The sequence below is a fragment of the Corticium candelabrum genome, chromosome 4 (genome assembly GCF_963422355.1).
Source record: "Corticium candelabrum chromosome 4, ooCorCand1.1, whole genome shotgun sequence".
In the NCBI taxonomy this organism is placed as follows: Eukaryota; Metazoa; Porifera; class Homoscleromorpha; order Homosclerophorida; family Plakinidae; genus Corticium; species Corticium candelabrum.
Window position 1 is genome coordinate 7,137,574 of NC_085088.1, and position 16,156 is coordinate 7,153,729.

The 16,156-nt window shown below is 39.6% G+C and overlaps 1 protein-coding gene across 1 annotated transcript; it reads left to right on the forward strand.

The window, feature by feature from the left end:
* Positions 1 to 19: 19 nt before the first annotated feature.
* On the forward strand, positions 20 to 14,401 carry LOC134178423 (uncharacterized). Its single transcript, XM_062645302.1, has 28 exons — positions 20 to 105; positions 168 to 220; positions 305 to 418; positions 4,167 to 4,238; positions 4,307 to 4,335; positions 4,399 to 4,466; positions 4,530 to 4,611; positions 4,670 to 4,754; positions 6,149 to 6,232; positions 6,298 to 6,343; positions 6,453 to 6,510; positions 6,576 to 6,612; positions 7,905 to 7,962; positions 8,031 to 8,083; positions 8,147 to 8,242; positions 8,319 to 8,381; positions 8,974 to 9,062; positions 9,128 to 9,166; positions 9,221 to 9,271; positions 9,327 to 9,380; positions 9,434 to 9,485; positions 9,551 to 9,667; positions 9,723 to 9,839; positions 9,980 to 10,143; positions 13,518 to 13,554; positions 13,610 to 13,735; positions 13,796 to 13,914; positions 13,985 to 14,401. Exons 1-28 carry the CDS (start codon positions 87 to 89, stop codon positions 14,325 to 14,327), a joined length of 2,325 nt encoding a protein of 774 aa, XP_062501286.1. The 5' UTR covers positions 20 to 86; the 3' UTR covers positions 14,328 to 14,401.
* The last annotated feature ends 1,755 nt before the right edge of the window (positions 14,402 to 16,156 follow it).

The following is a 16,156-nucleotide window of genomic DNA, read 5'->3' on the forward strand; positions in this document are numbered from 1 at the left end:
TCCGGGCTTGTGTGTCAATGTTGCTACGGTGACACCTCACATCTTCTACATTGTAGAGCATCTCGCTCGTTTCGTTCTTCGCAAATATGATGCCGTCAATCGTAGGTTAGTTCCATTGAAGATTGACATGATAATTGTATTACCTACCTTGGTTGCTGGAACTTCAGACGATTTTGAAGAATCCGAAAAAGAAGACCGACGACCGTTGTCTCCGGTCAACGTAAGTAATCGCTTTAGAAATTTACTTTATTGATGTAGACCAGTGGACATACATGTACGGTGGCTGCAAAGTTTCGTGTCGTAGGAGGCTGTTGTGAGACCGCCAAGGACTCTAGATGATGCGTTGAAAATTCTGTTGCCTCGAATGCAACCACAGAAGGGAATCTCAGGATTAACAGTAGAAGATCAACAGGCGTTTGTATGTTAATTGTGTACTCCAGTAGCCCATACATCTAGCATACCGGTAATATAAAAACAAGATACCTACACACGATTACATTATGCTTATTTACTGTTTTACTGAACATATTTAGGTGCGACAGAAATATATCGTATCATATCAGCATATCATATCATATCATATGTTTAACTATGATTCAATTAGGCAATCAGTCTGTGATTTTCCCTAAACTTTTGTCACGTGATAGATGAATGTTGTCTAGATTAGCTAAAAACTAATTCGTGAATTTATGGCACTTTGTAAAAGTCCTGTGATGATGCAAAGTATTGTGGCTATTAGCCTCGAACTTCCAGACCAGAGAGTGTGCAAAGCGCGCAAACTCTAGTCTGGACCAAAACGGTACTAAAATGATTTTGGAAGTAGTTATCAAAAAGCGATGCTAAATGGTAGTCTAACAGCCTAGGATTGTTTTACCTGGTTTAATAATGAGATGGAAAGATACCGCACTTTTGCATTACACAAACATATTATTTATAAATGTCATGAGATTCACAAACAAAGAAGAGAGGCCTGCCGTGTTTGCGGCGATATCTTGGTGGACAGCGTGAATTGACGACTCTTTCATTCTGCGGCAGAATGCTAGGTAGTCTAACCACTCGACTAGCGAGACTACCGTTCGACCAGTTGCCAAAGGTGATGGTGTAGCAACACTGCTGTGCATGCCCTGTCACCACAAGCTCAAAGAACTGGAGCTGAAACTAAACTAAGACGTGTGTGCACCAGAGTCTCGATTCATGACTCTGGTGTGCACTTAGTGCCTCTGGCATGCACTTAGCACCCATAAGGATTTGACATGCACGTAATCAGCATTAGTGCAGTTAGCATAACCAATTACTGCTAACCAATCAGAATTTACAACTGACGTTCTGGTTCTAAGAGGCAGATTGACTTAGAAGGCTATTTTCGAAATCATTTTAGTACCGTTCTTGTCCAGACTAGAGTTTGCGTGCTGCACATGCTCTCTGGTCTGGAAGTTTGAGGATATGTGGCTACGCACTTGGGTCACGATCTATGTGTGTATGTTATGTTCTGGTCCAGTCAAATTTGTTCACTGTGCAGTATCCTGTTTGGTGTTTAGTTGTACAACCACAGACAATGAATGCATGGACAGCCAATCAGAAACCGTTGACTTTTATGAGAAGGCTTTATGCCTGAACAGTCTAATCCATGTTTCCCTGCTCTTGTGTTAAGAATTATGCCATGGTGACAGACAATTTGGTTAATGTGACAGATTTTTGTGTCACGCTAAATAACAGTTACTTTAGATAGATTATTTTAGTGTGGGGTATAATGGTCTGTCAGCGGGCAATTGTCGTCCAACCAAATCATGGTCATGTCCGACTGTGCAGTGTACTTACCAAACAGTTGGCACATCTGTCTGGGTAGCAAGGCGGCCATTTGGAAGTATAATGCAGATAGGTACCCTATGTGTCATGTTTGAGTAGTACTACACGACTAGTATGTCGTGACTTGATCTCAAACATTGACGTATTCTAATTGTAGTGTAATGCTAGTTAGGTGTAGAAGACATGTAACGTGTTGACAGCGCTATTTCGATTTCCTTATTGTGCAATGTCTGTACGGCTTATAGACTAAGGCGTGGATAATAGACATGAATGTGTGCATGAGCTTGCTAAACCTTAACTAATTTAAGAGTACATAAAAATATGCCGCGCTGCAAGTTAAATTAGGAATTAGATCTGACATTGAGTTGGATATTTAGTAGCAGAAATGGTTTGTAATCTGATATTAGGATAGGATGGCAGCAGAACGAAGGAGCATCATAACACTCAGTAATATGCTTAGGCCACACCAAAAATTCTTGGTTTTGGGTAACCTGAGTTGACCGACTGTCTCGTGGAGGCTGCCTTGATTTTTTTGAATTTTTGCAGCACATGTCTTTGAACATGCTGCATGCATGTGCGTCTATCACTTATTTCTGTCACACACATTGCATAAGGGCACAAGGCTAGTATTGCACAGTAAAACACACTTGCCATGCCTGCAATTTCTGTCATGTCATGGTTCTGGATGGCGGTTGTTTCATCATGAACAGCGTCTGCATGATGTTTGTGCAGACAGCATCAGATCCAGAAACTCGCTATAATGCATTGCCGGATGACGATGTTGGATTATATTTTGAGTTTGATAGGCGTCCTGTATTTTTACCTTGGAGGCTGCTCCGGCATTGAGAACTTACTTGTCAGCAAGTTCCAGCTGAAAGTGTAAGCAATGTTCTGATGCGGAAGGCTTTGGAGCACCATATTTCCCGTTTACCTACATCTGGATCTGGCAGTACAGCCTGGATTGTCTAGTTTCACATAGCCAGACCCTCTCCACCTTCATACTTCCGGCAAGAAAGGGTCAGGGGAAATGCCTAATCAATTCTTGTTTTGCGCTCCCAAGAATGGGGATAAAGATCTTTTTGAAGCTAGCAGGAGGTCTAAGCAGGTGACACTCAATTGCATTTTGCTCATGTCGTGTATGCTGATTACGGTCATATTTGTTGCATGCCTTTGAATTCGAACAGATGCCGTAATCAGAGATTTGTTCATCAGCACTGTTGACCTTGAACTACTTACCTGCTGCAGGAAAGACGGATGTTTTGTGACCAAATTGCTCCAAATTGTCCGTGAAGCTGAGCTTCTTCACCGATCGATGTCTGACTTGGCGCTAATTTTGATGTATTGTTGTGATCTTGTGAGTCTGATGCAAGGCATGGGGCGTACCTTTCCTTACCTATGTACGCTCTTTCTCCGTTCGGCCTCTTAAGTCTCATTCAGTTGTTGCTTGTTGTAGCATGTTTGAATGCGCTATCATTATGGCTGTGGGAATTTGATCACAGAGCCTTGAGATTCATGCTTTCTTGGTCTTGTTATTGTGCTACTGTGTTCAACGTGCTATTCAAAGTCCACAAGGTCAACGAATGAACGTCAGATCTCTGATTATATTTGGATGTCCATTCACAGGCATTATACATCTTCATTGATTAATTACAATTGTAATTGACGGTATCAGCACACGCTACACAACTGGAATGCGATTGAGTGACACCTACTTATCTATAAAGAGGTTTTTATCTCCCACGATTTTTGGGGGCGCAGAACAAGAATTGCATAGGCATTTCTCCAGACGCTTTCTCGCCGGAAGTATGATGGCGGAGAAGGTCTAGCTACGCAAGACTATGTATGTTTGCTGACGTTATTGATCTTCTCAGGACTACTGGACTCGGATTCCTGGTTGGTGTCTATGAATGTCATTGTACTTAGATTGTGCGGTGCATTGCTTGTGAGTTGTGAATGACTGGGGAAAAATTTTGGAAAATAAAAAATTCTGACTGACCGACTGTGATTTTTTACTTTATGTCACCCTAAACAAAGAATTTTTGATTGAAGATTGAAATTCCTCCAACAGCATCTATTTATTAGTTTTTGAAGTCATTCATCTTTGGGAAAATAATGTCACACTGTAATTAATGCTTCCAACAACTGCTGTTTGGTTTGCCAATTGTTGGATAAACACTTAGACAGGCAAATATACAGACAGATTAGCATGCAGTTGAGTTGGTTGGTGGGTAACCAGAGACACACATAAAGCAGAGATGTACAGTATAGCATATTATACTACAATACTATTGAGTTTGCAGTTGATTGTTTTGTGATGTCAGTTTGAACTAACTTGTCTTTCACACATTTCTCTTACTCAGGTTCGCGTTATAATTGGAGAGGCAGCTGGTTATTGGCAAAATTTAGAGAAACCGATTGCTTATCCATTCTTGGTCAGTAGACAGACATTTACACATGAACAATGTAAGGAGTGATTGTTGTTTATTTTATGGACATGAAGACACTCTCTGAGAACAGAGAATTACACAGGTTACTATGCTTTGTCATAACACTCTGACGATACTGCAGGTTTTGTTTACATTATGATCTTAGAATGGTGGCTGTTGAGTTTCTTTCTGTTGCTGTTAGTCTCTTCAACTCATATATTGCCAAACCATTGAGTAAGCAGAAATCACAAGTCCACCACAGTTTGTGAGATAGTCTTACTTGCCTGTTGTGTACAGCTCTTCAACAGCGGAAGGTTTTTGACAGCACAGCTAATGCAACTCGATTGAAAGCTCTACTTGCGGTTGAAGCAAACAGAGAGTAAGTTCACTTTTGTTATGTTTCTATTTGTCTTGCATCTGACAGTGACTCCTTTCAGACTTAACGTTTCATTAATTTGTCGCCGTTGTTTAACATTATTGAAATCAGACTCAACAATCGGCAAAAGCAGAACAACTACTGTTGTACGTACATGATGCTTATGTATTATCTGTTGTGATATGTCTCAATATCATCTAATAATTGTTGTAAATGGTACTAGATGTTGTAGTTCTAGCTTTAGTTGTAATTATTGTATCTTGAAGTTAATTGAATTAACAACATAACATTACGTTATTACAATTAATTAAGATTCAGTGGTTTCTTACAGTGTGGAGTAGAGATGCTGCACTGTGCTGTGGTGAATATATGATCACGTGTGATCATTTCTGGTTACAATATCATCTAGGATGAGTGTAGGATGCTGAACCACTGCATGCAAATGAAAAACAACACGCAAGAACTGTGACAACCCCTCCCGCCCCGACAAATATGCATTGGTCTTTTCAGACATTCCGTAGCTATAACTGCACAGCCTTCATCATCCTCAGAAATTGAGCTAATCGATCTGTTAATTGTTCGTGGAGATTGAGTATTTGCATCTAATACCGTAAAGCAATTTTATTTCTCTGATGGAACTGAAAAATGATGACTTCATACAGCATTCAAGAACCGACGATACATACTTAATAATTAGAAGACTCCAACAATGAAGACATAAAGTGAAGTTTTGTGTTTCTTACCATATCAGTGAAAGGCGTCAATGCAAACAACATAACACCAGCAGCTGGTGTTATGTCAGCATGAGACTTTCTTCCAACACCACAAATTCTTTTCACTGTTGTTCTAACCAGCAGTTATTTGATTTATAGTAGACTTGTTTCAAGTCCAAAGTTGACATTTATAGAATGTTGATGAATGAGCTTTCATCAAACTACAAAGAACACTTGGACTGCATGGCTCCTTTGAAGACATAGAAAAAAGAGTTATCTAACCAAGTCCTTCAATATCTACTACAACTTTGACCAAGCTGTATACACTTGTCCAAACTGAAGAACAGGCAGCTGTTGGTAGCACTAAGTTTCAGTGAATCAGTGAAATTTTTGTGACTATTAATTGTATGTGAGTTGAAGTAACTAAATGCATGGGTAACATATTCAATCACTGAGGCACCTGCAAGTGTTAATTAAAATTAATTAGTATTATCATCATGATGATATACAGTAGGAGCTGTGCAGATTAGAATAAAACCTTGTGTGATCAAATGTGTCATGAATACAGAGTTCCGTCTCAGACTCCCAGTTGGTTCTGGTTCTGGCACTACGGTGTTACGGAATCTTGGGGACATTGTAATCAAATCTTGGTAATGAATTTTAATAAACCAACAATGTATTGGAAATTAAAGTTAACTTGTAGTGGCGCATGAAGTTTAGTTAATGTTGTCTGTTGACATTGAGGAATGATTATGGACATGTTTGCATAATTATCAAAGTTTCTAATCTGATTATTTTGTACAGCTTGTTATCATTTATTTTTCCAGCGTGTTGCTGTTGGTGCAAAACATGAAGAGACAGTGTCAGAAGAAGTTGAGAGGAGACGAGCTATTGCTAACGAAATTAAGGATGTATGTTGTAATTTGGTATTGATAATGTGTATCATGATTGTGTTTCTGTTTTGCAATATGTGCAGCTCACACAGCGCATGCCAACCATCACCTCTTTCAGACTAGCTGAAGGTAAGGCAGAAGGTATTGTTGGTAACAGGGAGGCGGAAATGACAGTGGGGTTATAGGGCTGATTTGTCAACTATTTGCTGTGTATTGTTTGTTACTTGGTGTATTGTAGTTGAATCTCACAAACAAGAGCAACAACGAAGTTCTGAAAGTCATCAGTTGCACAAAGGGTGATGATAATGATATTTAATACTTGTACTGCTTAAACAGTTGGTGATGTGTGTTTACTGCGTAGAGAGGAATTAGAAAAAGAGATACAACACTTTCCACGGGTATTACAATATATGGCTGCTGGGTGAATGTACAGTTGTATTTGCTTTCCTGTATCGACTATGAACTGACAGAGTTGTCCCCAGGATCTCTCAGCAGAGCGGGCCGCTCTGCCTTTGTGGGTGGGCGTGTCAATATTTTTTGCACATGCACAAGCATGTCTTGCATACGCTAGATTCAGGAACAGCGCAAACGTGTCTTGCATACACTAGCTTTAGAAATAGCACCTGTGTGCGTAAAGCAAGTTGTCGCAGACAAGCATTACGTTACTCCGCCTTTCTGGATGGGCGTGACAATGCAACAAACGTGTCTTGCGTACGCTACATTTACTACCAGCGTGTGTAAAGATGGCACAGACAAGCATAACAGCTTTTCGCATTACGAGCCACTGCGATCAGCAATCAATGCCCATTGTCAATCATGTGATGTCACGTAATTAATATCAATTTTCACTCTTTAAAATTTTGGGGTGAACCCTGGAACATAATGTTTGTAGGGGGGAGGGTGAGTGTGCTTGGTTGTACCATGGCAGCCTCCTGAGCATGTTGGCTCTGGAGGATTTTACTCTCTCCCACTTACCATCTTTATTCTGCAATATCTGCAACACCATCATCGTACGATAAACCATCTCAGATCAACAGGAGTGCCACACCTAGCATTTAGGAGCGAGCGTATGGTAACATGTTTCTTTGCGAAGAGCAATCGTCGTGCTACTCCCATGTTGTAAAATGCTTCGATCGCTTGCTATGCTGAAGTACTTATTTTTATGATCTTATATCTATTTCCGGTTATCGCTGAGGGGCATGGAGGCCATGTGCACATAGTCCAACAGTGAGAATGGTGGCTTGGCATGGACAAAAGAAGTTGTTCACCAGCATGGAAAGAAGCAGAAAGATTGTCTGTGGTGCGTGTGGGCGATCTCTACTGCCGGGTTAGCAAGAAGCAGCAATTTGACATCTCTTGCTGTATGAAGAATTGAACGATTTAGGACACTGTACATTTACAAACTGGTAATAGTAGATGAACTGAGTAGAGATTTGCTTTTTCGTTGTTTAGGCCATTATCTTTCGAGATGGACTGGGTTTATGGTTATAGCATTTGTGCGTGTGTGCGTTTACATATCCCTGTGTGTGTGTGTGTGTGTGTGTGTGTGTGTGTGTGTGTGTGTGTGTGTGTGTGTGTGTGTGTGTGTGTGTGTGTGTGTGTGTGTGTGTGTCAAATTGTGTGACTGTTGGGTTCTCCTACATACATCAACATGTGCAGCTAGTTATTTTACTCTTTCATGCATGTCTAGCTAGTGAAAGAAGAGTCTTCTTCTCTATTGGTGGCAATGAAGGACGAACATGAAATTGGTACTTAACACTTACCTGTTACCAATTGCAAATGTGTGCATTTTTAGTAAGTTTGTTGTTATGTACAGAGAAAGCTATTGAAGGCAGTCTTCACGGTTTCTCTAGCACGGACATTGCAAGTGTAAGGTGTCTTTTTGCTATTAACTTTACTATCAGCTTGATCTTTCTAATTAATTTTCTGTAGAAATCCGAAGGAGAGGATCATTTGTTGGATGGTGATGTACAAGACACTGATGTGTTACGCAAGATAGAGGCACCTTTAACCTGCAAAAAACCGATGGTTGGTTTTTGCACTTTGTGTTAATTTGGTGAATATGAAATTTGAGGTGTTTATGCAGCAGTTATTCTTCTTACAGGTTAAAAGTTCTACTCCAGTTGTAGAAACAGCCAGAATCGATGACCTACCCATTCTACTGCAAGTAAGATTTAGCCTTTTTTAGTACATATACAATGTATGTCATCATATGTTTGATGGAGAAGAGTTTGAGACTTATTCTAGCTACAGCGTAGACTGTGGGTGAACATGTTAAACAGAATAATGTACATGTATTCTTAATTAGCTATATATACTGCAACTCTGTTGTTTTGCCAAAAGCACAGATGGTCAACAGCATTTGAATGTACGATTGAAGGCTGTGAGGTGTGCTGTGTCACAGCTAAGCAATGCTACTTCCAGATCAACATATGAAACACAACATTTGTGGACCATCATGTGCAACACACAGATTTTTTCATTGCAATATACTGTAACTGAGGGTTTAGGTGAGATGTGATAAACATAAACAACACAAGGAGCACTTCTAACAAGAGCAAACTTAGCAGTTGTGTTGTCTTCGTTATTTGCTGAAAGTGCATTGTTTGGTTGGTTGGTTGTGTGGCAGAAAGATACTGAAATTTTTTGCTCCCACTTGCAGAGTACTTGGTTGAGAAGAATGCATTAACAAATTTGATGAAGATTGCATAGTTGCTTGATATCATATTTATACTCTTGGTATAATTTGTGGTTTGTAGGCTGTTGGTCAATGGAGTGGTTTAATATCCTCCAGGAAGTCTCGGGATTCTTCCAGACACAGAGGAAAAGATGATGAAAAATCTCAAATGTATGAAAAACAGTAGGGTTGACTACTTACGATCTTTGTTTGATTAGTTAGTGTGTCTTGTCTAGAGATGATGACAATGACGAATCTCAAACAGATGAAGAAAAGTAGGGTTGACTAATTAGTTGTTTGTTTTCATTTGGTTATTGTGGGTTGTTTAGAGATGATGGCATGGAAAACTTTAATGAAGTATCTTTAAGAGACAAGGAAAAGTAGGTTTGACTACTTAGCCTATTTGTTTTGATGTAGGTATTGTGTATGATATAGAAAGGATGACACAAAAAATGACATCTCTTCATCAAATGAGGAGACTACTACTAAGTATGGGTGACTACTTAGCACTGATGTTCAATTAGTTATTGCGTTTTATTTAGTGATAAGCCACATGTACAGCCAGCTGTAGTTACAACTCGAATTCCAGATTTGGTTAGAACTGACTGTTCACAATTTGTTATAAACTGTCGTCAATATGATTTAATTTTGTCACTCAGTACAAACATGTTGTCGATGTTGTTCGGATGTCAGATGTCAGGGTTTCAGAAAGGATACCTAAATCTTGTCTCCTTCTGAAGCCTTGTGGTCTAATTTACAATGAGCTGCTGGGAGAGGTATGAACACAGCATTCAGTGTAAATGGGCTTGCCTTCATAGCTTACTTGGTTAGATTTCTCCCGAAGAAGTAAAATTAATGGACAGAAATTTGTATCGTGGAGAAGAAATTAAACATGTTTATGAGGAAATTATGCAGACAGTAGAAGATGAGCATTTGATTTATGACAAGGTCAGTTACTCTTTTACACACATTACACCTATGCATGCATGCACGCGTGTGCGCGCGCGCACACACACACACACACACACACACTCCACACTTGCCATGCATGTATTATTTACCAAATTAATGGCCGGTCATGTGTTTAGGATGAGATTATTGAGCCTACTGCTGAGGGCAAGATTAATATCAATGATATGTTCAGCTCTGTGACATTACACCATCGTCGTAGTCGTCGTATCATAAATGCAGATCTTCGTCATGCACAGCATCCGCCATGGTCTGGCAAGGATCAACAAGAATGGATTATGAGGTACCATAGGCACAATAGCAAATCAGGAATAGGGCGGTTGGTAGGTATTCCCGTGCGGCTCAGATTTGTCTTTACATTAATTTAATAACAAAACTGTGACTGAGACTTTTGTTTCAAGAACTCATTATCAGTGGAATCCCATACAATTGTTTATGGCTTACAGTTTGGCAAGATATGTATCACAAGAAATTCATGCCGATAAGTTAAATCGTGCAAATCGTTTGATCAAAATATTATCGCACAAATTGAATTTGTACTGCGCATTGACATGCGCATGCGTATTTATTTCATTTTCTCTCTCAATTTTTCTGTAAATCCGTGACGCTATGATTCAAGAATAAAGTTGAACAGACAGTAAACATCTATGCATAGAGGCTTTCTTGTTGTAGTTGTTGTAATGGTGGTTATTGTTTGGTCAATGTAAAACTGTTACTATTATACTTGAGTAGATATTTGAGCTGTCTCGATATCTCACAAATTGAAACCATATAGTGTTTTTGAAGGGTTCATTTGGGGCAAATTTGCACAATATTAGGGTTGCACGAATTTCTGGTTTTGTGGTACATATGTATCTGTAATGTGGACTGATTGTTTGTTTGGAGCAATTATCAGTACCACCTTGCCTTTATAGACTGTGAATGACAAATGCTTTGCCAAAGATTTAGAAACACTTACTGTTGTTATAACTTGGTACATGCACAGTCCATTTTTTCAAGAAGACAAATGTCATTGTTCTGACTGTTAGAGCCATTTGTATCATAATCAACTATTGCTACATCACAATCCAAATGGAATATTGACTAAGACCCGGATATAACGGTCCGGATACTTACACGTATATTTTGTTTTAAAATTAACGGATAATAATTTAGTCTAATTACAGTGCTCGTGCTGTTTGCAAGACCAAGACGAATGACCTTCCCAATAATTTTTATGATTATTTCAGTGGTTTAGGCATCCATCGCAAACAGACAGGAAACACATTTACAATTATATAAGACATTATGGGAATTGCGGCTACATTTTAGTCTTGAGTAAGCCACCCCATCCCACTTTTCTATTATTGGATGGCCAAAAGGGGAGCTGCTACGCGAGACTAATCCTTCATGTTATCACTTAGCAGTGTTGCATAATATTTCTTTTAGGGGGTAATTTGCCCACATGTAAACGTGGATTGCTTCATCAGGTATGACAAACGTCAAGAACTTTAAAAGTTTAGCATTATGGCATGCACCATACGCGCTGTTGTGTTTGTATTGATAAACATATCAGTGGCTTGCCTTTTTACCCCATGGGAACATGGTGAGCATTACCACTGAAAGTAGATGGAGGAGGAGGAGCTGGCTGCGGAATACTACATAATTGCTGCTGAGTCTTAGTGGTTTCTAAGTTCCCCTTGATCAGAGATGTAGGAGTTTTACCAACTGGAACTTGAAGAAAACTAGGATACCACGCTTCAAACTGCAAAAACTTGGCTTTCCCATTGCCCCTTGCCACAAGTTAGTCAAGGGATAGGTACGGGAGACTCATATGTGGACAACATCATTGTTCATGCATTGACGAGGCAGGACCATGTAACTTCTTCGTGAGTTATTGGAGCGGATTGAAGGGGCAGGCTTGACAGTGAGACTGTCAAAGTGCTTGATCAGAGCTGAGACTTTGGATTTCATTGGCCACCATACCTGCAAAGATAGGAAGAGAACATTTGTAAAGTACGCAACACACCACGACCAACAACTAAGAAGGAGCTTCAAGCCTTCATAGTTCTTGTCGGTTTTATAGACTTCATTCCCAACTTCAGTATGGTGGCTGTACCTCTTACCGATCTTACTAAACAGCGACAACCCAACAAGATCAAGTTGGGAGAATCACAAGAGAGTGTATACAGCACTAAAACATGCAGTGACAAGCAAACCCGTGTTACATATTCCCAATCATGGCAAGCCTTATACGTTGTGCGTCGATGTATCAGAGGTTGGTATTGGAGCTGTGTTACTTCAATGTCATGCCGGAAAATTGTTACCGGTTGTGTCTATGGAAGCAAGAAGCTCACCGATGCAGAGCGAAAATGTTCATTGAAAGGGAATGTCTAGCCATATAGGCGGTTAGGAAATATCTATTGTACGTATACGGATGTGAGTTTATGGTCCAGACAGACTACCATCCATTACATCTGAATAAATTAAAGTACATTAATGATCGTGTAATGTGCTGGGCTCTGTCTCTCCAAGGCCTCAGGATGCAGATAGAGACAATCAAAGGATGTGATAACAATGCCGCAGACTTTCTCAGTCGCCCGCTTAATGACGTTGACTATATGGATCAACTTGGAGGGGAGTGGTGTTATGTTAGCGGCAATGTAGTTTGGGTTATTAATTAATATTTACCTTATTTGGAGAAATAGGAGGGGCAAACAATGACTCAAGTAAAATGACTGCGTACCGGTAACATGTACAATTGAATACATGTAAATTAGTTTTTGTTTTGTTTATCATCAAAGTATAGTTGTGTGAGTCATCCGCCGTTTCCACTTCTTCAGTGTGTCCCTTAATTCCGCTGTGTGTGTACACCTAGCTACTTATCGTCCTTCAATGATCTGTGACAAGGTGGCTATGTATTAGTGTGCACATTTGAAGTTACTTTCTTGTTTCGAATAGTGTTTGACTGTATGCTTCTTGATTGGGCTTATGTTTCTCCACAACTGTAAGGCAGCTCACTCTGTTTAGTTGGATCATGTTGTTATATCACAGAGCACCCCCGGTTAAATGATTAATTCATTGGTGTTGGCTATTTATTGTCAAGAGTGTCAAAACATGTACATAACATTACTATAAAGTGTCTTGATGTAATCAAGCAGCAACCCACCTTAACCTAGTTATTGCAATGGACATTATTCTCACTGCATGTTTACGGTATTAGACAAGGAATAGGATATGCATTATTGACTTGCTTTAGTGGTTGGATCTTGACTTTATGAGGCAGCTTTACTTTTGAGAGAAATTTTGCTTACGTGTGAATGTCTAGGTTAGCTTGGAGATTGTAGATGATGACGTTTGAAATCTCCTGGCATTGTTGAATACATGAGAACAGCTTCTGCAAGTCTATTGCACACTGTGCATGTTCATTCTGATAGATGTGAGATGTCAGTCTTAGTCTATCTTTCCTTGCTATTTGATGTTGAATCAATTGCCCATATGAGGTGACACAAACAGTCTAATTAAACAGAGTGGATTTTCTATTCAATAAGTTTCATGTAAAATGACTCTGAGACATATATTGATTTAAAGTAAGTTGTATTTATTGTAGTTGTATATTATTTATAGAATGCATGTTGATGGTGGACCTTATTAATTATTATGCATTTGTGTTTCTAGCAATCAGTATAATGGCCCTCTTCCATCAGAGTACATGGTTGCTTTTGTTGTTGTCTTGGATGAGTCTCTTTTGCAGCTGTTTGTTTCTTTAGAAAACACATTCATTACTTTTGGTACCATCAGAAATGCTACGAATATCACGTCAATATGAATATTGGAGGTTATGGTGGAAATCAACAATTAACACAGACGATTTTCTAAAATTTGTGGCACGAAAAGTTGGATCAGTCATTACTTCTTTTGAAGCTTTTTGTTGGGTGACTGATATTTGCAATTAGGAGTCTGACTACCTTCATCACATATTTCATCTATATGAATCAGAAGGTGATGACTCAGAAGATGAGGAAATTGCAGAGCAGAGGAAGGCAGAAGAAGAACAGCGAAAATCAAAAGCAAGGTGATGAAACAACAGCATTTTTTCAATATCAAGAGTAAGATGGTCGGTCAAGTATAATGTTTGCTTGAAGGGAGAGACAGAAAAAAGTTGAACAGTTGAAAATCAAAAAGCAAGGCTTTACAAAAGGCATGTGGAATGTAAATACAATAGCAATGGGAGGTCTTGGTGAAGAGCCAGAACTTGAAGGTGCAGTCACAGTGAATTTTACACACTTCTATTTAGACATCTCAAGGTCACAGTGCATGTCTGTGATGATGGTGTACTGTATAGTCTGTAGTATAGCATGTATAGGTTATCGTATGATTAGCGTGCTAAATGGCTTTTACCAGCAAAGGGGCGGGGTTATCACTCAAGGCAAAGCCAAGGGCTGTAACCCCGCTCTGACTGCTGGTAACAGTCCTAAAGCACGCTAGTCATACGATAAGTAATTTTACATGTACCATTGTCACGTGACATGTATAAAATATAAGTGAGACTGTGATATTAGCTAACTAGAAGTAACTTATTGCACACTTGTTGTGCAATACGGCATATACACCATTTCAATATGCGCTCATGACTGGTTGCACACCACGTGACCATGGTATAAATGTTATACAATGGTTTATAACCTATTTCTCTTTAACATGCATTAAAACAGCAGATGTTGCTGTGGGAACAACACTGAAAGCAATACAGAGTCACGTTAATTAAATAAACTTAAACAGAAAATATGGCATGCAAACAAAGTTAGCATTACAAGGTGTGCAGGATGCTGTTTAAAGCGTAAGCTTATGGCAAGGATACCATTATGAGTGGTTCTCATACTTACATTGCTATAGCATTGGAGAAAATTGGAAGACGCCAATTTTGATCAGTCTACGGTAGTACGCACAAATGTGAAGCCTAATGAAGGTATTACGTACGGAACTTCATTGCTAAGATTACATATCAAATCTGCAGTACTAGAAAAGCAGTTTTTAAGCTAGAAGTAACGAGTCATGCATGCATAGGAATAACTGTATGTACCATTGTGGGTAGGAATAGGTAGAACATCTCTACAGTAACTAACAGATCTCTATTAGATGATCATGAATCTGCTGTCTAGATGATAGCAAACGTTTTAATCAATTTCGATTCAGCTCTATTGCAGATAGAAGCTACGTACTAGTTCAGTAGAACCTTGCTAATCCGGACCTCGCTAATCCAAACCCTCGCTAATCCAAATGGTCTTGGTGCCCTGCCTTGCGGGTCCAGATCAGGTTCGGAATTCCGAAGCAAGCAGATCCGGGTCATTACTGGCACGTAATAGAGAGAATCAATGTCGACTACTGTCTGTTCCCGTAAGTGTGAACTCAGAAGTGAGTAATGACGTAGAGGTCCCACCAGGTGTGCTCATTAGAGCACTAAGAGCTGCTCCAGTTGGACCATGTTACACTATTTATCTTAAATGGTTTCAGTTACTGAGCCGTTGGTCTTACGAGATAATTGGATAATAGCCATTGCTCCACCTATTTGTCTTTGATATGCAAAAGTATTTTCCTGCAGTTTTGTTTGAAGGAAAGGCTTAGATAATTTGATAAACAGAAATGCCAGACCTAGCGGTTTCTAACGATACTGAGATCATCGCAAAAGTCCAAAAAACAGCGGAGATATTGATGATTTTCGGAACAGACAGTAGTCAACACAACACCATGAAGCCTAAGCGTCGTCACAAAACATTGACAATAGAAGATAAGATTTTCTACTGGACGACCTGCCGACTTGTGTCCTATTTGGTTCTGTGCGAGCGCTATGGCGTAGGACGTGGCACTATTTCTGATTTGAAGAAAAAAGAGCCCAAGCTACGCCAGTTCAAGAAAAAGATCACTGAATTGGGCGCAAAACGATCAACAACTATGAAGTCTTGTTCTTTCGAAGACCTAGAAACAGCGTTGTTTGTTAATCCGAACAATTCACAAATCCGAACTCGTTTGTGCTGACAGTGGTACAGAGCTGTTCGGATTAGTGAGGTTCTACTGTATTGATTGCTTTGTAACTTTCATTTGAAGCGACGCTCAACTGAGGTTCACGTATTACTAGTACTTACTAAAGTCCACTCCCAAATAGGAGAATATGTAGGAAAAACGTATCTCCTGAAGTGGACGTCCTCGTGGGTTTTTCTTTAGTATGACATCACACAATTAGTAACTTCCTGTATGACACCCGCTTGGTCCTGTCCTACTCTTCCATTACACCAGGAGTCAGATAACTTCAAAGTCAC

Bases quoted from the DNA above. Each gene is read 5' to 3' on its own strand.
- LOC134178423 (XM_062645302.1), top strand. The intron at 419-4,166 runs GTATGTTAATTG...TCTCTTACTCAG, and splicing joins TAGAAGATCAACAGGCGTTT to GTTCGCGTTATAATTGGAGA. The intron at 8,084-8,146 runs GTAAGGTGTCTT...AATTTTCTGTAG, and splicing joins CTAGCACGGACATTGCAAGT to AAATCCGAAGGAGAGGATCA.